We start from the raw sequence: 22,755 nt of genomic DNA, 5'->3' as shown, positions 1-22,755 counted from the left end.
TTTTCCATTTATGGAGGGTTACTGAGATCACAAAATTGTGAGGTGCACAGGAGCAGGGAAGGGAATGCTTGCAGAGCAAAGCTAGGCAGCTTCGGCTTTGAGTTGCTAACATTTAAAAGAAAATTGAAAGCACTTTTGCTGTTGATTTACCAGCCTGTGCAAGCCCGAATGTTCATATCTTTCTGGTATGTACCACCCATCACTAAACATATCACGGATATCCACAGTCATCTGTCTGTACAATCATTGTGCAGGATTAGTTTGTAACTACAGTACTTGACTGACAGCTGCTCGGAAACAAGTACAAAGGGTTTCCTTCACAAGACAGTCCCAATTAAAAAGTCAAGCATTTGCAGTTTGTGAGTGAACCTTGTTAACTTTGAATTTGAGGAACTGCTCCAAGAATGCAGAGGAATTGCGAAAGTCTTAAGCAATAATACACCTAACCGTAAATTAGTCTAGTATTCGCAGCCTTGCACGTCAGCCCAGGTGTACGCAAGACCTGGGAACTGACTGCACAACACCACAAAGTATAGTCTGTCGGGCAGACGGTTGGGGAGTTGAGGGGGGAGGGGGGCGGTGGCAGTAAGAGAGTCATTCTGACAGACCTTGAAGAGGGGTGTTGTGGGGGGTGGGGGCGTGTTGTGTTGTAGCAAGAGGGAGGGAGCAGGGAAACCATAAATTTTCCACGATAACTCCATTCCTCTCTTCACAGCCCAGACCGCCCATTCAAAAAACAGGCAGGTGGGGTATAATGGGCAAAAATTGGTAGATGGAGTATTATGTGGAATAATGGAAGGTTGCCCACTTTGGCAGGAAGAATTGAAAAGCAGGATATTATTTAAAGAGAGAAAGACTGCAGAACGCTGCAGGAAAGAGGTATCAGGGAGCAGGATTTTTAAAAAAAAATATTCACTCATGGAGTGTGGGTGTCGCTGGCTAGGCCAGCATTTATTGCCCATCCCTAATTGCCCTTGTTCAGGGTATTTAAGAGTCAACCACATTGCTGTGGATCTGGAGACACATGTAGGCCAGACCAGGTAAGGAGAGCAGATTTCCTTCCCTAAAGGATATTAATGAACCAGATGGGTTTTTACAACAATTGACAATGGTTTCATGGTCATCATTAGACTTATAATTCCAGATTTTTTTATTGAATTCAAATTCCATCATCTGCCGTGGCAGGATTCGAACCCAGGTCCCCAGAGCATTACGCTGGGTTTCTGGATTACTAGTCCAGAGACAATACCACTATGCTATCGTCTCTGCAGGAAAGAGGTAGCCGGGTGTCTTTATACATGAATTACAGAAGGTCAGCATGCAGGCACAGCAAAGAAATTAGGAAGACAAATGGAACATTGGGCTTTATTGCAAGAGGGATGGGGTATTAAGGTAGGATGGTCTTGCTACAACTGTTTAGAGATCTGACGAGACCACACCTCAGAGTACTGTGCACAGCTTTGGTCACCTTACTTACAGACAGATGTAACTTTATTAGGAGTAGTTCAGAGATGGTCACTAAGCTGATTCCTGGGATGATGGGGTTTGTCTTATGAGAAAAAGCTGACCAGATTGGGTTTATACTCATTATGGAATTTAGAAGAATTAAAGGTGATCTGATTAACCATAACATTCTGAGGGGCTTGATGGGTTAGATGCTGAAAGGATGTCACCCTCGTGGGGAAATCTAGAACTAGGGGACACAGTTTCAAAACAAGGGATCTCCCACTTAGGACGGAGGGGGAGGTGGAGCAATTGCTTCCGAGCAAATTGGAATTCTCTTGCCCGGCCAGTATGAAGGCTGGGTCGTTGAATATATTCGAGGCTGACTTAAGACAGATTTTTTTTATCTACAGGGGGTCAAGGGTTATGGGGGGGTGGAGGGATGTCAGGCAGGAACGCGGAATGAGGAACACAGATCAGATCAGCCATAATTAAACAGCAGAACAGGCTAGAGGGGTTGAGTGGCCTACTCCCGTGCCTATTCTTCCGAGCTTATTATATTCGTGCCCTACTGGCGTGGCAAAAAAATACACAATAAAGTGACTTTCAGGATAAGATCGCTTTTGCCGTGAAGCTGTATCCCTGTTATAATGTACTCCATTCAGATAGTTTCTTTTTGCGAATCTGGTCTCCGACCACCTTTACATTTTGCAGTTTCAGTATTTGGACCTGGCTGCATTTCCTTCCCATGTTCACCAAGGCAGAAGCAGGGGAGGGAAAGCATAATGAGGTGGTTTTCACAAAGACACAGGCAAGTTGAGGGCTTGCAGACACGTCATCATAGTCCATAGCTTAGGAAGGCCAGGTAACAACATTGTCGCTGTTTGTGCACGTGTATTGTTTTTGAGTGCATCAAGCTTTACACTGTTTGGAAATGTTGTATCGTTTAAGTACAGTTGCAGCCTAATGAAAACAAGCTACCGAATCAGTTAGACTGCACGCCTGCTGTAAAATGCAGAAATGTGTGAATCGCAAAAAGTTCAGAATGGAGGCTCGAGTGTGCTAGTGGCGTTTGTTTCCAGGTTTTATTGAAAGGTTTTTGCTGGGGTATAGAACCTTAGTTCAGTCGGGTTCTTTACTTTTGCTTCATCAATGCATTAATCTCCCAGTTTTAGAGGATAGTCCCCTATTTATTTGACTTGAATTGTAAAGTTCCTGCAGCTTTCCAAACGTTGTTCCTTTCTCGTCCGGCCCAGATGGAATGGACAGACTGGCAGGAACAGCAGTCAAAAGCCAGGTCTAGCTTATGGGGCATTTAGTGCAGCACTGGCCACAATCAGTCTTATCAAGTTGCTCCCCTTTACAGCACTCAAGAGGAGATATGTTCGAAATCATGAAGCACTGGGCTGAATAGCCTGCTTCTGTGCTCTAAGTTCCATATTCAGGCTCAATTTTAAGCAGACACACATAAAGAGATGTCAGGAGCAGGAACAAACATGCCGCTCTCACTTACCATTCACTGCCATGGCTGGCATCACCAGGGACATCTTCGGCCTGTTGGTCTTGTTGTGACTGATGGCTGGTAACAGCAGGTGATCCTGTGGGGAACAGGGCAGAGGGATCTAGGATGGAGAAAGGATGGAGCAGGTCCCACCGCACGTACACACACACACACACACATATAGACAACGCAAACTCTCACCACCCGCCCCCACCCTCCACCCAACAGGCCCGCATGCGCAAGCCCCAAGCTCCCACCACATATGCAAGCCCCAATCTTCCCCCAGTGCGCGCAAGCCCCAAGATCTCCCTGGCGCGTGCAAGCCCCAAGAACTCCCGGAGCGCGCAAGCTCCAAGCTACCGCTCCCTCCCACGCCCCCCCCCGGAGCACGCAAGCCCCAAACTCCCCCCGCACGCGCCCAAGCCCCAAGCAGCGCCCGCATGCGCCCAAGCCCAAGCCCCCTCCTGCACACGCAAACCCCAAGCCCCCCACAGACAAACCCCAATGGTAGTCAGAAAAACTACAAGGTTGACAATAGTTACCCTTCGGAATGAAACCACGTAGAAGGTGTCCTCCCTCCTATCAATGGCATCCATGAAGTCGTAGTAACTCTGCTCTGGGCTCTGGTAAACCTGCAGCTGACTCGAGGCCAACCTGCCCAACAAGGAAAATGTTTCAAACCACCAGGAGAAGGCACTGCGCTGTGCAACGGGCAGACTCAGAGTTACACATGGAAGGACAGTGGAAGGGAAACACCGCCCCTCAGGCAGAAAACTAAGACTTGCATTTACGTAGCTCCATTCACGACCTCTGCAAATCTCAAAGTGCAATACAGCCAATCAAGTAATCTTGTTGTAACGTTGGAAACGCAGCAGCCAATCTGCGCGCAGCAAACTCCCACAACAGCAGTGATAATGACCAGCTTGTTATTTTTTAAAATGATGCTATTTGAGGGATAAATATGGTCCAGAACCCTGGAGATAACTCTCCTGCTCCCCTTTAATATTGCGTCTGAGAGATCTTTTACCGACAGGGCAGACGGGGTCTCGACTTAGCGCCTCATCCAAAAAGGCAGAGCAGGGTGGCTATGGTCAGAGCCCTGGATAGTCTCAACTCATATCTGCTTATCCTCTCAGTTAGAGAAGTAGGAACCTTTACCATTTGTGGAGGATGAAGGGAAGGGGAGAGAGATGAGAAAAGAGAGGGGAGAGGGGAGAGAGATGGGGAGAGAGAGAGGGGGGAGAGAGAGAGGGGGAGAGAGAGAGGGGGAGAGAGAGAGGGGGAGAGAGAGAGGGGGAGAGAGAGTGGGGGAGAGAGAGTGGGGGAGAGAGAGTGGGGGAGAGAGAGTGGGGGAGAGAGAGTGGGGGAGAGAGAGTGGGGGAGAGAGAGTGGGAGAGAGAGAGGCGGGGAGAGAGAGGCGGGGAGAGAGAGGCGGGGAGAGAGAGGCGGGGAGAGAGAGGCGGGGAGAGAGAGGCGGGGAGAGAGAGGCGGGGAGAGAGAGGCGGGGAGAGAGAGGCGGGGAGAGAGAGGCGGGGAGAGAGAGGCGGGGAGAGAGAGGCGGGGAGAGAGAGGGGGGGAGAGAGAGGGGGGGAGAGAGGGGGGGGGAGAGAGAGAAGGAGAGAGAGAGACGGGAATAACCCAAACAAAATGAAAAATGGGCACTTAAAAACCAAGCTCGATTTTACATCGGATGTAGAACATTTTGAACAGTCAATGCAGGATAATACAAACTCCGGTTAAAACATTCCAACTATCCAAGTTGGAAATTCTACAAGTGAAAATGATGTGCTTTATTAAATTCCAACAGAGCATTTTCCCTGTAATTTTAAAGTGCCATTACATCAGGCAGCTTTGGAATGTAAACACAATTAGATAATCATCGCTCAGGAATCTAAAAATTACTTGTTCTGGTTCAAATATCAACTATCCTTTTCTCCACCACACCACCCCCCCAACCCCGCACCTCGGTCAAGCAACAATTTTTGATTCATACAGAAAATAGCCAGTTTTGCTGAAGTGAGGGAGGCCAATTGTTATTCTACAGAATCAGAGTTCCAAAATAAAAGAAATGGCGGCCATTGCGCGCACACGGACTGACCGAGACAGAAGCTGCTGCAACTCACCTTGTGGTCGCCTCTGCAGAGTGAACTGGAATAAAACGGGACAGATTGATTTTCCTCTGCTGTGTTCTCTGAAATGGAGACGTTAATTAATAGCAATTAGCAAATAACGTGGCTGACCACGTTTTGAGTCCGTATGACTCTTCTTCAGAGCTCTGAAGAGCCATGCAGGCTCGAAACATTAATGGTTTCTCTCTCCACAGGTGTTGCCAGACCTGAGTTTTTCCAATATTCGTAGTATTTTGCTTTTTTATTAAAACATAGACATGTGACATATATGAATTTATCTTTTGTGCATAAAACATCATCAGCATTACAGAGTAGCAAGGAGCTCTCCTGGATTCTTGAGAAACACTCCTCCCCTAAATCAAACATTGTGAACAAACTAGCTGGCGTGTAATTCACTGGTTGAAGTACCTTGGGATACCCAGAGGATGCGAAAGGGTGATCCACAAAATGCAAGTTCTTCTTCAGTGACCCCCTCCATGAACTCCAAACAATGCTGCACAGCAGTTCGAATGAACTGCACAAATTTGGTGTGTATTATAGATGTCCAGACTTTATTTGGGTTAGACAGCAACGGACAGTCTCAGTGACTTCAAAAAACTCTTAGTAATCCCTGGCTGCACTTGCTCACCCCAATTATCAGTTATTGGTAAGTAAGTATCCTGGGTTCCGAAGGAGCTCAGAAGAGTGACAGCTTCACCCAAAGAACTGTGTAAGGAAGGAAGTGTCAGTTTGGCTGAGTGCCTAAGACATCAATGCCACAAGCTACAAGTGACCCGGGCACATCATGAACTACTTGCATTTATGTAGTGCTTCTAACATAGTAAAGTGTCCTAAGGTGGACATCTGATGCCAAGCTACAAAAGGATATATTAGAATAGGTGAACAAAGTTGGAAGGAGGCAGAGAGAAAGATAAGGAGGTAAAGAGAGAGCGCAAGAGAAATAAAAAGGTTTAGGGGGAGAATTTGAAACTTTAGGGCTTCAGCGCCTGAAGGCATGGTCACCGAAAGAAAATTGAGGCTCAGCGAGTGACTAGATTTAGCTGAATGCGTAGGTTTCAGAGGGTGGCGCGAATGGAGGAGGTTAAAGAGATAGGGAGAGGTCAAGGCAGTGGAGGGATTCGAGAAACACCAATGACATCAAGGGATGCGGAGATAGTGCGGGAAAGTGGCATGGAGTTGGATGATCAGCTACAATCTAAATGAATGGCCAAGCAGAGGGCTCAGCAACGGGCTGAGTGGCCTACTCCTGTTCCTATGTTCCTAGACAAGGATGGGAAATACAGCACAAATCTAGAGGCACACAGAACGTATCAAAGCTGAGACCCTCCACTTATTATGAGATTAGGCATAACGATCAGTCCTTATGGCTTCTACATTTGGGTACCCCAGCAGAGACCGCTGGGTGTATTTTAGTTCTATAAAGGGCATGCTTTTATTGGTGAGACAACAGGAGACCTTGAAAACGACAATGGGGACACACAATTAAATGGTAGGACCAGTCACATTTTTTTCACCTCATACAGACGTGTTCGAACGTTCAGGTAATCTCTACCTACCATGCCTTGTTTAAATTTCTTTTGACGCTTTGGTTTCTCATTGGACTTTGTCCTTTCAATCTGATGTCGGTGCACCCAGCCACGTAATTCATCAGCGAGCCTGGATCAGAGAGAGGCATTTAGAGAAACAAAACTCAGTGAAACACCCAGCCTTGCAATTCAGTGGCTTGTCTGGATTGGAGAGAGACACACTTCAATTCCACATCTGTTTTCTCAGCTGGGACAACTGGGCTGAAGTTTGCTGGTTTACCTTTCCTTCTCTGTGAATTCTAACTCGGAGGAGTAGCACAAAATATTCCTCAGCACTTCAGCTCGTAGCTCTGGGGTGAAGACTGAACCTTGTAGTTTCTCATTTTATCTGCACCGCCCCCTCCCGCTCCCCTTCCCCCTCAGTTCTTTCCTTTCACTGTGTGTCCAGCCACCCACTCCCATCCCATTAAGGGAGCCAATGAGAGACGGTCCAATTTCTCCCCCGCCCAGCCTCCAAAGTTTAAACCTACCTGAGCGATTCGGTCTTGTTGAATTGACGGCAGTCTGAGGAAGGGAAGAGGATTCGGTCAATGTCGCGGAGCACCAGGTCTTTCACGTCGGAGTATGCCATGGTGATGTTGCTGAAATAAAAGCGTCCATAAAGATATTGTGGGGCAGGGTTCAAAAAAGCAGATCCCCAACCTGCGCAGGTTTAGAGCATGGTGCAGGGGATTAAATATTACCCACGCCACCTCCTTAATAATCGACAGCATTTTTAACACAAACTTGCAAATTCACTTTAAGAGTCACACGCTGGCCTTATCAGCTACCATTCCATCCCTCACTACTGCCGGATAGTGCAGCATTACTGTATGAAAGTTACTGAATTCATAGCACAGGAGGAGGCCATTCAACTCATTTTGCCTCAATGAAAAGGGCTGCATTTATGTAACTACTTTCAGAACCTCAGAACATCCCAAAGCACTTCACAGACAATGAGCTACTCCTAAAGTGTAGTCACTGTTGGAGACGCAGCAGCTAACTTTCACACAGCAAGCTCCCTCAAAGAGCAATGTGAGTATGCCCAGATAATCTGTTGTTGTGATGTTGATGGAGGGATAAATAACAGCCACCACACTGGAATAACTCTTTTCTTCAAAATAGTACTGTGGGATTTTTTCTGTCCACCTGAGAAGGCAGATGAGGCCTTGGTTTAATGCCTCATACAAAAGATGGCAGCTCAGACAGTGCAGCACTGGGCTGGAGCATCAGCCTAGATTTTTGTGCTCCTAAATCCTGGAGTGGGCCTCTCTGAAAGAGCTATCCAATTAGTTTCTCTTTCCCAAAAGCCCAGCTAATTTTTCCCCTTCAGGTGTATATCTAATTCCCTTTTGAAACTTACTATTGAACCTTTTTCCATAACCCTATCAGGCAATCCATCCCAGGTCACAACAACTCAAGAGTTTTAAAAAAATTCTCATCTTCCCCTCTGCCTTTTTTGCCAGTTGTTTCAAATCCGCGTCCTGTGAGCAGAAATACAGTAAATAAGCAAAAACTGTCAAAAGTCCTCAAAATGTTAAACCACTTGACTAAATCTCAAATCAGGAGAGCATGCACAACTTTGGGACTTCAAAACTAGTGTAGGAGTGACGGGCGGACGGCTGGAGCGGTTTTAATAAAGCTGATGGGAAAATTCACTACGCAAGTGGTGTTTGTTATAATTTCGATGTTGCACTGACCACCTCAGTGTTGCCATAATGGACTCAGGAAAAACGCAAGGGCAATATAAAACTCTCATTGTGTTCACCTCAACTGTGGAAAAACACCCAGCAATGTGATTGCAGATGTCATCTCCCAAAGTTTGGATCACATACAAAGGACGTTTTCAACTCAAGAACTAACTGGTTACAGTTCTGTGCCTGGAGCTGGTAGCCCCCATTAATAACATACAGACAGGGCTATTCCCTTCACCCAGGACTAATGGATTACCAGAGTACAGTACACAGAGAACAATTCAACAGGGGAAACAGCTCATGCCCATTAATGGGTTTTGCCTGACTTTCCGGAAGTCATCCTGTTGTTGCTGATCCATGTCTATGTTATCTCTAGTCTTGACTGTACCAGTATTCTCCTTGCCATTCATCTCCCACCCTCCACAAACTTGACCTCATCCAAAGCTCATACCAAGTCACATTTTCTCATCACCCCGTATGCTCGCTGATCTAAGCTGGCTCCCAGTCCATCAATGCTTCAATTTCAAAATTCTCACCCTTGGTTTCAAATCCCTCCATGGGTGTGCACCTCCCCAACTCTAATCTCCTTCAACCCCACGCTCTGCCAGTTCTGAAATCTTGAGCATTTCCGATTTTAATCACTCCGCCATTCCCAGCCGTGTTTTGAGTTGCCTGGGCCCTAAAGCTCTGAAATTCTCTCCTTAAGATCTGCTCCATGCCCTTTTCTCCTTTCTAAAACCTAACTCCTTGACCAAGCTTTTGGCCAACTGTCCTGCCATCTCCCTCTGTGGCTGCGTGTCAAATTTTCAGAAACAATGCTCCTGTATTCCATGAGCCTATGATAACCTACATCACAGAATTTCCAATTTGTTTGTGGAGATATTTTCAAGCCATCATCTTTGTCAAGAGTATCAGCTTCTGCTCAGTTGGTAGCACTCCCACCTCTGAATCACAAGAGTCCAGGTTCAAGCATAAAAATGCAGCTGACACTCCAGCACAGTATTGAAAGTGTGTTGCATTGTCTTTCATATGATATGTTAAACTGAGGCCTGCTCAGGAGGATGTAAAAGATCCTATGGTCATCATTACATTGCTGTTCATAGAATTTTCCGAGTGCAAATTGGCTGCGGCATTTCCTGCAGAATGACAGTGACTACACTGCAAAGGTATTTCAATGGATGCAAAGCCCTTTGCGACATCTGCTGGTCATGCAAAGTGCTATATAAACACAAGTCTTTTTAACTCTTTGGGGGGAGGTGGGGGCATCAATTTTAACCTCATTCTCTAGTCAGGAATCTCACAAGTCAGGTGGAGTTCTGATTGACATCCTGTCCTACATTAATCCCTATTTATTTCGATGGGGAGTGAAACTGGGTGGCGTGTATAAGCCCAAGTACAACTGTGCTTCCCCACCATTACAAAAGAATGAACAAATTATGTGGAGTACAGGACCATAAATCTCATGTAATGCAAACAAAAGCTGAAAACCACAAACTTTGTCAACCATAATTTTCACCAGAATTATAAACGCACATAAATTAACCTTCTGGCAAAGTCTATTAAAGAGGCTTGGAGTCTAGGTTCAGCACATATAATCCTCCTTTGATTACTTCCATCTTTACAATAAACAAAACAAGCTCTGTGCTCTTTTTTGTGTCACGCAATAGGTTCAGGTAAAAAATGAAGTGCATAACTCTTGTATGAGGAGGTTCGCAGGTCTCCACGGCAGGTGAGAGCCATATTGGTGAAGCAGGGAGTAAGGCCCCTCGGTGTTTTGCCTGCCTGCATCCAAAGCTGCTATTGTAGCACAGATGATGCAGAGATAGCAGAGGGTGCAGAGCAACCACTATAACCAGCCTGCTGAGTGCCCTCAAACCCGCAGCAGCAACCACAAATTCCACAGATGTTAGCTCACTGGGTGGCTGAACCTTACTTTGTAAAAAAGTACCACTCTATTGGGCGTAAGGGGATGCTTTTGTACAAGCAGTTCACCAGTCCTCGTAACACACACACACACACACACACACACACACACACACACACACACACACACACACAAACACACACAACACACACACACACACAGACACACACACAAAAAACCTGCACAGTAAGCAGGATTTCCACAACAACCATGAATCATGCTAAACAGCATTCACAGTGTGCCAGATAGGGATCAATTTTCTACAAGGGCTAAGGGCCACACACCAGCACAGCATTTAAGTGTCTCAGGAATTTGGGTTTTCTTCTTCGGAGATTTAAAGAATCAACGCTTTTCCAAGAAAAACCTGTGCGCAATTTCACACTGGATAACCTGAATTGAATCCAATTTCTGTTATCTGTTCTTGCTTAAGAAATGGAAGCCATTCAACCCTTTGAGCCTACTTCACCACCCAGTGTGTTCGTGGCTGACCTGTGACCTAACTTCAGCTGCTCGTCTGGGCTCCTTGTTCCCTTATACTCCCTACCAAAATTTAGCGGTCTCAGATTTAAAATGGTCAATTGCGCTAGCATTTTGCATTGGAGGGAAAGAGTTCCACACTTTAATCATCTTTTGAATGTAGAAGTATTTCCTAGCTCCTTTCCTCAATGGTCTGGCTCTGATGTTTAAAGTTATGTCCTTCTACCTAAACGGCCCCAACACGAATAATTTTCTCTATCCACCCTTTCAAATTCCTTTCAAAATCATTAAAAAAATCATTCAAATTACCCCTGATTCTATACTCCAGGAATGCAAGCCTAGTTTATGACATCTTGCCTCTAACTGAACGATGTAACAAGTAAAAACTCAGTTCTGGCGCAGTGCATCAAGACAGAGAATGTTCAGTAGCTACTGCTCGGGTCCCAGAAATTGTCTCTCAAAACTCAGGGTGTTTCCCAAGTGCACTCTGTGGTGGGAGAAGGGATAATCTGGATAGTGCCAGTGCATGGAGCTAAGGAAATATGGAAGAGGGGATATCTACAGCAAGCAGCTTTTCTCTGATCCCAAGTGGGTGCATGAGAGTCTAAAAACTGGCCAAGCCCAGGGCTACCCAGAGGGGAAACAGATACTTAAAATTCGCATTAAGTTCACCCACCAACTCAGACAGCCCAACTCAGGTAGCATTTTGAGAACCCCAAAAGATGATGGAAGCCTTTTAAGTGTCTCATCCGCCTTGTAGGCGGGACATTAAGCCGAGGTTCCCAGTTTTCCCTTTTGGCTGAACATAAATGATCAGACAGGCAGGGGAGTTCTGCCCTGGCATGCTAGCTAAACATTTAGCCCTCAAACTAAAACATTTAAAACAAAATCAAATTGTTGATAGTTAGAAGTTTGCTAAGTGCAAATTGGCTGGCAGGCACAGGAAACAGAGAGTTGGCATAAATGGGCCTTTTTCTGGTTGGCAGGATATGACTAGTGGTGTGCCACAGGCATCACTGCTGGGGCCTCAACTTTTTACAATTTATATAAATGACTTGGATGGAGGGACCAAAGGAAGGGTTGCTAAATTTGCTGATGACACGAGGATAGGTAGGAAAGTAAATTGTGAAGAGGACGTAAGGAGGCTACAAAGTGACATAGATAGGTTAAGTGAGAGGGCAAAGATCTGGCAAATGGAGTATAATGTGGGAAAATATAAAATTGTCCATTTTGGCAGGAAGAGTAAAAAAGTTTATTATCTAAATGCTGAGAGATTGCAGAGCGCTGAGATTCAGAGGGATCTGAGCGTCCTAGTGCATGGTTAAAGGTTAGTATGCAGGTACAGCAGGCAATTAGGAAAGCTAACAATGTTATTTGTGAGGAGAATTGATTGCAAAAGTAGGGAGGTTATGCTTCAGTTGTACAGGGCATTGGTGAGACCACATCTGCAGCAGTACTGGTCTCCTTAATTAAAGAAAGATGTAAATTCTTCAGAAGCAGTTCAGAGAAGGTTTACTAGACCAATACCAGGAATAGGTGGGTTGTCTTATGAGGAAAGGCTGGACAGGTTAGGCTTGGAATTTAGAAGAGTAAGAGGTGACTTGATTGAAACCTTTAAGATCCTGAGCTGTCTTGACAGGGTGGATGCGGAGAGGATGTTTCATTTTGTGGGAGAATCTAGAACTAGGGGTCACTGTTTAAAAATAAGGGATCACTCATTTAAGACAGATGAGGAGAATTTTTTTCTTTCAGGGTTAAGTGTCTTTGGAACTCTTTTTATTTGTTTGTGGGATGTGGGGCTGCTGGCTGGGCCAACATTTATTGCCCATCCCTAATTGTCCTTGAGAACCAAGTGGCTTCTTAGGCCACTTCAGAGGGCATTTTAAGAGTCAACCACATTGATGTGGGTTTGGAGTCACACATAGGCCAGACCAGCAGGTTTTCCTTCCTTAAAGGAAATTAGTGAACCAGTTTTTACGACAATCGACAATTGTTTCATGGTCGTCATTAGACTTTTTATTCCAGATTTTTTATTGAACTCAAATTTTACCATCTGCCGTGGTGAGATTTGAACCCGGGACCCCAGAGCAATAGCCTGGGTATCTCGAGTACTAGTCCAGTGACAATACCACTACACTACTGCCTCCTCTCAAAAATCAGTGGAAGCAGAGTCTTTGTACATTTTTAAAGCAAGAGCTAGATAGTTTCTTGATTAACAAGGGGGTGAAGGTTTATCGGGGGTAGGCAGGAATGTAGGGGTGAGGTTACATTCAGATCAGTGATTATCTTATTGAATGGTGGCCCGGCTCGAGGAGCCAAGTGACCTCCTTCTGCTCCTAATTCGTATGTTTTCATACATTGAGAGCACTGACTCTTTTTTCAAACCACTCAATTGCCGGTGAAGTGCTCTGGGACATCCCAAGACGTGAAAGGTGCTACAGAAATGCAAATTCTTTCTTCCTTTCTGATGAAGAACTGAAGCAGATAAAAAGTACAAGCTTCCTCATGAATTACAATCCACACAGACATGGGCAGTGACTGAACTCTGCACTGAGGCTCAATTCACATCTGTCTGCACGTTTACAGCCTGGAATGTTAATCTGTGAATATGGAGAAGATTTAGCTCTTTTAATAACAACAGCATTATTTTGCATCAGCGTCTTTGGTTGAGTTTGTAATGCGACTGAAAAGTGTCTGTAGACATGCTGAATGGTTTATTTTGCTGGTTTGTTCTATCCCACTCTCTTTCCATCTCTCTGGTGGCAGCAGTAATGTCACTGGACTAGTAATCCAGAAGCTAAACTGGTTCAAATTCGATTCAATTAATTAATAAAAAAAACATAAAAAGATAAAAGAAAAATCTGGAATAGAAAGCTGGCCTCCGTATTGTGCCATGAAACCATCATCAATTGCTGTAAAAACCCACTGGTTCAGAAATGTCCTTTAGGAATGGAAATCTGTCTGGCCTACATGTGACTCTAGACCAGGTAATGAATAACCAGGTTAAGACCAGGCAACATGGTTGACTCTTAACTGTCCTGGCAGTACCAAAGCGCTACAGAAAGGTTCGAGAAGGGGCTCATCACCATCTCCCAAGGGCAATTAGGGATGGGCAACAAATGTTTGTTTTGACAGCGATGTCCGAGCGGTTTGTGACCTACCATTCGCTAAAACAAACAAAAAGAGGGATACAACATACCATTAGGAACTGATCACTGCCCTTTTCTTGAGAGTTTGCAAACATGTGACAATTCAAATGAACATACTTCCACTTTAATTGCATCACTCCGCTTAGTTACCGTGAAGCCGGTTTATGGTGAGGTTCTGTCACATTAAACAAACTCTTCATCTACCTCAAAATCTAAAAGCTCATTTCTTTCCTTTTTTTCATTAAACACAGCTAGCAGAAAAAAACCATTTGCTAAACTTGGAACGAGTTGCTCCTTCTTTATATGTAGGGCAGTTAGTGTGCAAGTCCTTTCAGCTGTCATTCAAATTTGGTCCAGAATGATGGGAAGGAAACCTTCTCTCCAATAACTCTCCAATCCCCTGGTTCCCCTGCTCCATCCTTCCCCCTCCATCCTAACACTGGCAGCGGTGCTACCGACCACCTAGCTCCACACTCTCTGCAGTTTCCACATCTCCATTTTAGGAGATAGTTCTCGAAAGACAACTCTTTCCGAACAAACTTTTGGACACTCTCCCTCCTTCCACACACCCCCCACCCCCTTCCCAATCTCTCCTCCTCCTAAGCGTTTTCTCCTGTCTGCAAAATGCAGATGTTTTTTCACAGAGAATGCGTTCTACCAAATGCGAGTTATTGTTGTTTAAGGAAAATTGATAAAACCCAGATTGTTAATGGGTGCGAGATGCCACAGCAAAGCAAAGGTGGCAACTGAGCCTTGGATGCCCGTTTCCAGTCTTCAAAAGGATGCCTGATTAGCAATGCAAAATTCACACAGACGCACTCGAGTGTGGGAGTCCTTGAGAAGGTGCAGAGGAGATTTACTAGAATGGTTTCAGGGATGTGGGGTTTTCACCACAAGATTAGGTTGGGGAAACTCCTTCGAGCAAAGGAGGTTGAAGGGAGATATGCTACACGTGTACAAGATTACAACAGATAAGGTAGACAAAGAAAAGCTGTTCCCAACGGCTGATGGCACAACGGATGAGGGGCACAGACTTAAGATTTTGGGCAACAGTTTCGGGAGGATGTGAAGAACCACCTTTTTTTAATGTAGTTTGAGTGGTAATGCCCTGGAACTCGGTGCTTACTAGAGTGAGGGAAGCAGAGACATTTAACGATTTCAAAATGAATTCAGATATGCACTCGAGGTGAATAAACTTGCAGGGCTCAGAACACTGCGGGGGAATTGGACTGACTGAGTTGCTTTATGATGCTGGCATGGACTCGATGGGCCGAATGGTTTCGTTCTAAGCTGTAACAACTTCACGGTTTGGATGGCAGAGGGGCCCTGGCCGGAGAGTTGAGAACCAGGGGGTAAAGTCTCAAAGTAAAGGGGTCAGTCATTTTGGGCAGAGGGGCGAGGAGAAATTTATTCATTCACTCAGACAGTAGTGAATCTTTGGACCTCTCCACTCCAGGGGGATACACTCAAGACTGAAATCAATAAGGCTCTTGGACCAGAGGGGAATCGAGGGCTGTGGGGGTAGGGTGAGAAAGTAGAATTGAGGTACAAAACTGTGATCTTATTGAATGGCAGAGGAGGCTCGAGTGGCCATTTTGGGCCTCCTCCTGGTTCCAATTTCTTATGCTGCTTTGTTTGAAGGGGTAGGGTTTGGTTTGGGACAGTTTGGGGGTTTGATACAGGGTGTCACTGCAGCTGAACTGCACAAGTTCAAAGTCAAAAAAACTGCTTCCTCCTTCAAGCGGTGGGGTGGGGTGGGGCTTCCTACTTCCTAGAACTGAAAGGACTCAGCTAAGATAACCATGAAAGAAATAAAAGAACGGGAGCAGCAGGCTCAATATTAGAATTATTAGGAACGTCAAGGAGCAATGGGAATATTTTTTGGCATCAATCATTATCATTAACAGTCTGTACGAAGGAGATAAGGTCAGAAGGCAATCTACCTGTTTACCCAGCGCTGCCCTGGAAACCAGACTAACCATAAAATGTAGTTGTGCAACCCTGGAGAAAATTGGCAGCGGCTGGGAGATTCGCTGAAAGATTAACATGTATATATTTTCAGCATAGTAGATCATATTTAACTCTTTAAGTGTTGGAACACCACTCTGATCACAGAGAAGGAAAGCATCACCAGTGACCAGGTTCAAGATAACAGTATTAAAAAATAGCTGAATGTGTAACTTTATGTCTTTTCACAGCCTGCAGTTTAAAGTACTTACTAATTCTGCACATGCGGAAAACTTTTACTTATATAGCGCCTTTAACATAGGGAAATGTCCTTTTTTTTAATAGGGTAAATGGCCATAAAGCTTGGCCAAAGGCATAGGTTTTAAAAAGCAGTCTTAACGGGGGGGAGGTGGAGAGGTTTAAGAAGGCAGTTCCAGGGATCAGCACAGAGGCAGTTTAAGGCAAAGCCACCAAGGGTGGAGCAATTAAAGTCAGGAGTGTGCACGAGGCCAAAATGGGAGGGTTACAGGTATCTGAAGATGGTAAGGCTGGAGAAGGTAGAGACATGGGGAAAGGTGAGTCCATGCAGCGATATGAAAACATGGATAAGAATGTTAAAATTGAGGCATAAGTGGACCGGGGGCTAATGTAGGTCAGTGAACAAGGGCTGATGAACGAATGGGACTTGGAACAGACAGCCAAAATAAAAAACTAAATTACAATGAATGTTTAGGTCATAGGCTTTTGAGCTCATTCAGTCCAATCCACCCTTATCTTTTCAATGCTTCATTCAGCGGTTTAAATGCATACAGGTTTGCCTCAGCCTGGCTGCAGCCCATCTTAACTGCTGATCTCAGTGTACACGGCAGTCCAAATCACAAACATGTTCTCATCTTTCTGCTTTGGTACAGCTGAAAGCGTTCTTTCCTTTCTCTACATCGCTTATTAACTTATTAGCTTTGGTTTTCTCCTCAGATGTCCAGTGGAGTGACTCTTGCCAAATGGTTGCTAAGTGCTCTTTCTCCCAGACCCCAGTAAACAGGGACTGAACGTGTTACTCGCTTGTGTATTTCTTCCAGGGGCCCCAGGTGCCTCTTTATGTACAGCCTGATCAGGTCACACTCCAGTTTCAGCAGGAATGCCAGGCATTCGAAGCCCCTAAAAATGACCAACATCACCCAGAGTCCACAGTAAGTGACGGGGCCAATGAACCCCCGCTGGTATTTTTCAGCACCCCCTCGCTCAGTTTAATCCCCACACGTGCTGTACACCCATAGCTGTTCCAATGTTCAACATGTGGTATCCTGAACTAGTCTGTAGTAAACTTCGATTGCCAGTCAGCTCAGATTCAAATCCTTATCAAGCTCTCTGCGGGATTGTGGCTACATCTATAATGCACCTCACCCCAATCATCAGTGAATTTAACTGCCTTGCACTGCAAATGCAACTTCAATCCATCCCACCCCTCCAGCTGCCTTGGGATAAGTCCATCCATCTGTCAGACTCCCAGGGAAATGTGTGTCTGTCTGAATCATCCCCCCACTGCCCCCACATACAGGTCTGTCAAAACACTGGGGATAATAAAAGCAACCCTTTCTTCTTCCTGTGTTGCAGCCTTAATCTGTGTATAATTAATGATTTTTTTTTCTCTCATCAGCCTCTAACTCAGATTTGTGACTTTGGATACATATTGACCTTGGCTTGTTAAGGAAGTGCATGTGAATCTTATCAAAGGTGTACTGGAAGCAAAGGGCTTGCTATTTTCTCACTCCCCATGATGTTACTACAAAGACAACAACCTTCAGACAGAAGTGCCAAGTGAATGGCCCAGCTCAGCCTCCTCCCGAGGTCCCCAGCATTACAGTTGCTGATCTTCAATCAATTCAATTCACTCCACATGAAATCAAGAAACAGTTGAAGGTACTGGACGTTGCAAAGGCTATGGGCCCTGAGAATATTCCGGCAATAGTACTGAAGACTTTTGTGCTCCAGACGCACGCTTAGCCACGTTGTTCCAGTACAGCTACAACACTGGTACCTACCCAGCTATGTGGAAAATTGCCCAGTTATGTCCTGTCCATAAAGAGGACAAATCCAACCTGCCCATTTACTGCCCCGTCAGTCTATTCTCAATCAGCAAGGTGATGGAAGGTGTTGTCGACAGTGCTATCAAACGGCAATTATTCAGCAACCTCATCACCAATGCATAATTTAGGTTTAGCCAGGGCCACTTGGCTCCAGACCTCATTACAGCCTTGGTCAAAACATAGCCAAGAGAGCTGAATTCTGAAGGTGGAGTGTGAGTGACTGTCCTTGGCATCAAGGCAGCATTTGGCCGAGTGTGACATCAGAAGTCCTTGCAAAATTGAAGACAATGGGAATCAAGGTGGTCTCTTTCCAATAGCTGTAGTCAAACCTAGCAGAAAGGAAAATGATTGTGCTTGGAGGCCAATTATCTCAGCCCCAGATCTTCAATGTAGGAGTTCCTCGGGGTTAAGACCAAGGTCCAACCATCTACTGCTGCTTCATCAATGACTTCCCTCCATAAAGTAAGAAGTGGAATGATTGCAGTGTTCAGCACCATTCGCAACTGCTCAGATGCTGAAGTAGCCCATGCCCACATTTAGCAATACCTGGGCCAATTCAGGCTGATAAGTAGCAAGTAATATTTGTACCACATAAGTGGTGGGCGACGGTTGCCTCCAATAGGAGAGAATCTAACCATCTCCCATCGAAATTCAATGGCTTTACCATCGCTAAATCCATTTTCAACATCCTGGGGGGTTACCATTGACCAAAAGCTGAACTGGACCAGCCATATTAAATATGGTGGCTTCAAGAGCAGGTCAGAGGCTGGGAATTCTGGGGCAAGTGTCTCACCTCCTGACTTCCCAAAACCTGTCCCACCATCTACAAGGCACAAGTCAGGAATGTGACTGAATACTTTCCACTTGCCTGGATGAGTGCAGCTCCAAAAACACTCAAGAAGATCAACACCAAGCAGCCTGTTTGATCGGCACCCCGTCCACCACCTTCAAGATTCACTTCCCCACCACTGGTGCATCATGGCAGCAGCATGTACCATTTACAAGAGGCACTGCAGCAACTCACCAAAGCTCCTTCGACAGCACCTTATAAACCGGCAACCTCTACCACCAAGAAGGAAAAGGGCAGCAAACATATCGGAACACCATCACCTGCAAATTCCTCTTCATGTCATACACCATCCTGTCTTGGAACTATATCATCATTCCTTCACTGGATCAAAATCCTGGAACACCTACCAAACAGCAGTAGGGGTGTTCCTACATCAGACAGTTCAGCAGTTCAAGATGACAGTTCATCACCACCTTGTTATATGGTCTGGAATGCACTGCCTGAAAGGGTGCTGGAAGCAATGGTAACTTTCCAAAGGAAACTGGATGAATACTTGAAGGGATGAAAGGAGGTGGGGGAGTGAGACTAGTGGGATAGCTCTTTCAAAGAGCCAGCACATGTACAATGTGCTGAAAAGCCTCCTGCTGCATTGCATGATTCTATTTGAATGTTGAAAGCGCTCCCTCTTTCTCAAACACAACAAAACCCATCCCACCAGTAGCAACTGAAAGCAAGAAAAAACCTGCAAATGCTGGAAGTCTGAAAAGAACAAAATATGCTGTAAATACTAAACTAATGAGTCAACAGATGTAAAGAGAAAATATTTTGTTGTTTTGTATGTAGCCCAGTTCATTTATAGACTGTCTTCAATGTAGTTAACCAAAAAGCAAACAAAATTAGACACCAAGTGATGCAAGTTATTAGGGCAGGTTATCTAAACTTATTTAAAGAGATAGGTTTTAAGGAGTGCCTTGAAGGAGGAGAAAGAGGTTGAGAGAATTAGAGGAGTTTGGGGGGGGGGGAGGGGAATTCCAGAGTTTAGGGTCCTGGCAGCTGAAGACACAGCCACCAGTGGAGGAGTCATTAAAATCAGGGATGCTCAAGAGGTTCGAATTGGAGGAGTGCAGAGATCTAGGAGGGTTATGGGCTGGAGGTGGTTACGGAGTTAGGGAGGAGCAAGTCCATAGAGGGATTTGAAAGCAAGGATATAATTTTAAAATCAGGGTGTTGCTTAACCAGAAGCCCATGTAGGCCAGTGAACACAGGAATTATATCAAAATAGGACTTGGTGGGAGTTAGGACTTAAGGCAGCAGAATTTTGGATGAATAAAAGTTTATGGGAGGTGAGACAGCAGCCAGGAGTGAGCTGGAATAGCCAGATCTAGAGGTAACATAGGCATGGATGAAGGCTTTAGTAGCAAATGAGCCAAGACAGGGTGTTGTTATGGAGATGGTCCTGGCAATGGCACAGATGTGTGGTGGGGAGCTGTTCTCAGGTTACACACCTGGAACATCAACGATCTGTCTTTCCTTTGATCTGCTCTGTTAATTCTAAATTAAACCTTTTCATTGGTAACTTAGATCAGCATTCAACACAAGCCACTCCTCCAAATATGCAGACATGCTGGTTAATAGTCCATCGTACCTTTGCACAGTTCAAGATCTACAACGCACCAGCTTGTGACCAAAAGAAGAAAAATCAACATATGACGCTCGGATCTCAGAAGCGCAAATCCAACTTGGGTTCTTCTGGAATGTTCTTTAATTCAACGCTAATCAAATGCATCGCGAAAGCAACATTTAACCACCCAATGTGCAAAAATGGAAAATCTCTCACTGATTTACCTGAAGTGCTTTGTTACCTGAATTTGTCTTTCTGCGTGTAATCCTTCGTTGTTTCCTCTGTCAAGGTGTCTGTGCCTGGCTCCTCCTTGAAAGCCAGTAGGTGCCTCTTGACATATGTACTGTCTTCCTGTTTTTGAAAGAGATCTGGTTTCTTCTCCGTTATACTGGCATGAGCGGGAGAGTGGGAATGAGAGAGGGGCAGGGAGAAGGATAAAAAATGGTCATTAGAAATTTGAACAGTAAAAGGCCGTAAGTTGCAACAGAGTGGACAGTGCTCTTTTGTCCGAGTCAGATCATCATGGGTTCAAAGGCCACATTCCAGACCTCAGGACAAAATCCAGACTGATGCTCTCATTGTAGTGCTGGGGGAGTGTGACAAGGAGGATTGCAGTTCTTCAGGTGAGATGTTAAACTGCAGGCGGTCCTGTCTTCCCTCTGCGACGGACATAAAAATCCCTACGACCTCTATTCTGAGCAGCAAGAGAACTCTCACCAGTGTTTTTGACATCCTTCAGTCAACCGTGCTTTGGGCGGGGGTGGAGAGAAGAGATGTGGTCATTATCATGTTGCTGTTTGTGTGACTGTGTTACTTTCTGAGTGACATTGCAAAAAAATACTTGCAAAGTGTGCTGCAAAGCACTTTGGGTCATAAAAGGCACTTTACAAATGAAGTTCTTCCTTTTTTTTAACAATGTACGTAGCTTTGGTGAGTAGTCTTTGGTTAAGCACAAGGATTTGCATTTGAAGGTTATTGATCTGATCAACTGGGAAACACCACCTACAAACTGCGCCAACATGGTTCCTGGTTTGAGGCTGACAGAGTGTTAGCAAAAGTGCAAGCTCGATCCAGACAACAGCAGCACCTCCGCAGCCAGTGACTTTTGCTGTTTAATGATAGCTCTGTGCAGTATGAGTGAAATTAGAGGGCGGAACATGCAACAAGTGTGTATTTTGTGTAAAAATTAGTCAGTAAAACAGAGGCCTGTAATTAAGTGGAGTTTCGTTTCAACCCAAAACCACAAACATCACTGAGCAAGAATCAGATCTAGTTAGAGGAAAGGTGGTTCGTTAAACACATGCAATGTAACAATTTAACGATAACAGCCGTCTAAACATTTTCATTGGGAGAAGGGGGTTGATTAAAACTAATTCAAAGTGTGGATAAATAAAGGCTTACTTCAAGCTCAACTATTTTAACTGGACTAGGGGAAAGTGACACTGATTTTCCTGTATCACCAGACAAAAATGTCTATTGCTTATACCCCCATTAAAGAAGAGCCATAGAACCATAGAAAAGTTACAGCACAGAAGGAGGCCATTCGGCCCATCTTGTCCATGCCAGCCCGAGGGCATCCAGGTGCCCTTTCTAATCCCACCTTCCTGCATCCGGCCCTGCAAAATAAATCCAAATATTAAAATTAAAGGCTCTCAAAATGTTAACGCTGTTCTTCTCTCCAAAGGTGCTGTCTGGCCTGTTGAGTACTTCCAGCATTTCTTGTTCTTTTTATAAAAGAGCCTCACTGTGAACTGGGTCATTGTCTTGCCGTCTTTGTATGTTACACGATGAATGCCCTGCAGTGCTGAATGGTCAAGGCTTTGTGGGTAGCACCCACACCTCTGAATCAGAAGCTCATGGATTTAAGCCCCACTCTGGTGACAGAGACCAAGCTGGCTCTCCCAGTGTTGCACCCTCTGAGATGCCATCTTTTGGACTGTAGCCTGTACCATCAAAAAGATGAACTGCAGCAACCCAGCAAGGCTTTGTCAACAGCACCTTCCAAACCCACAAATATGACCATCTTGGACAATGACAGCAGGTGCATGCGGACACCACCACTTGGAAGTCCCCCCAAAGTCACACTTGGAAATATATCACCATTCCTTTACTGGCACTGGATCAAAATCCTGGAACTTCCTCCCTAACAGCACGGTGGGTGTACCTACACCACATGGACTGCAGCGGATCAAGACGGTGGCTCATCACCACCTTCTCAAGGGCACTGAAGGATGGTCAATATATGCCGGCCTTCTCAATGCCGCCATAACTTATGAAAAAAAGGCCACATCTGCTCTCTCAGTCAAAAGACTGTCCCAGAGCTACTACTCAAAGAGGTGAGTGCCTCCAGTGTCCTGGCCAATATGTAGCCCAGCCAAGTTCATAAAAATACATTGCATTGCTGTTTGTGGAATATTGCAGTGCACAA

At 45.2% G+C, this 22,755-nt stretch overlaps 1 protein-coding gene across 3 annotated transcripts in view; it reads right to left on the bottom strand.

Moving 5' to 3' along the window:
* The window catches only part of atf6b (activating transcription factor 6 beta), a 109,050-nt gene that overhangs the window by 6,839 nt on the left and 79,456 nt on the right, over nt 1-22,755 (bottom strand). For all 3 annotated transcript variants that reach the window (XM_041212240.1, XM_041212241.1, XM_041212242.1), the window contains 6 exons: nt 20,569-20,715; nt 7,130-7,240; nt 6,630-6,729; nt 5,068-5,135; nt 3,487-3,598; nt 2,957-3,041 (listed from right to left, as the gene is read on the bottom strand). In XM_041212240.1, coding sequence (XP_041068174.1) covers nt 2,957-3,041; nt 3,487-3,598; nt 5,068-5,135; nt 6,630-6,729; nt 7,130-7,240; nt 20,569-20,715 — 623 coding nt within the window. The remainder of the gene's footprint in view (nt 1-2,956; nt 3,042-3,486; nt 3,599-5,067; nt 5,136-6,629; nt 6,730-7,129; nt 7,241-20,568; nt 20,716-22,755) is intronic.

Source organism: Carcharodon carcharias, chromosome 19, assembly GCF_017639515.1.
Source record: "Carcharodon carcharias isolate sCarCar2 chromosome 19, sCarCar2.pri, whole genome shotgun sequence".
NCBI lineage: Eukaryota > Metazoa > Chordata > Chondrichthyes > Lamniformes > Lamnidae > Carcharodon > Carcharodon carcharias.
This window is presented reverse-complemented; position numbering and strand designations above follow the sequence as displayed.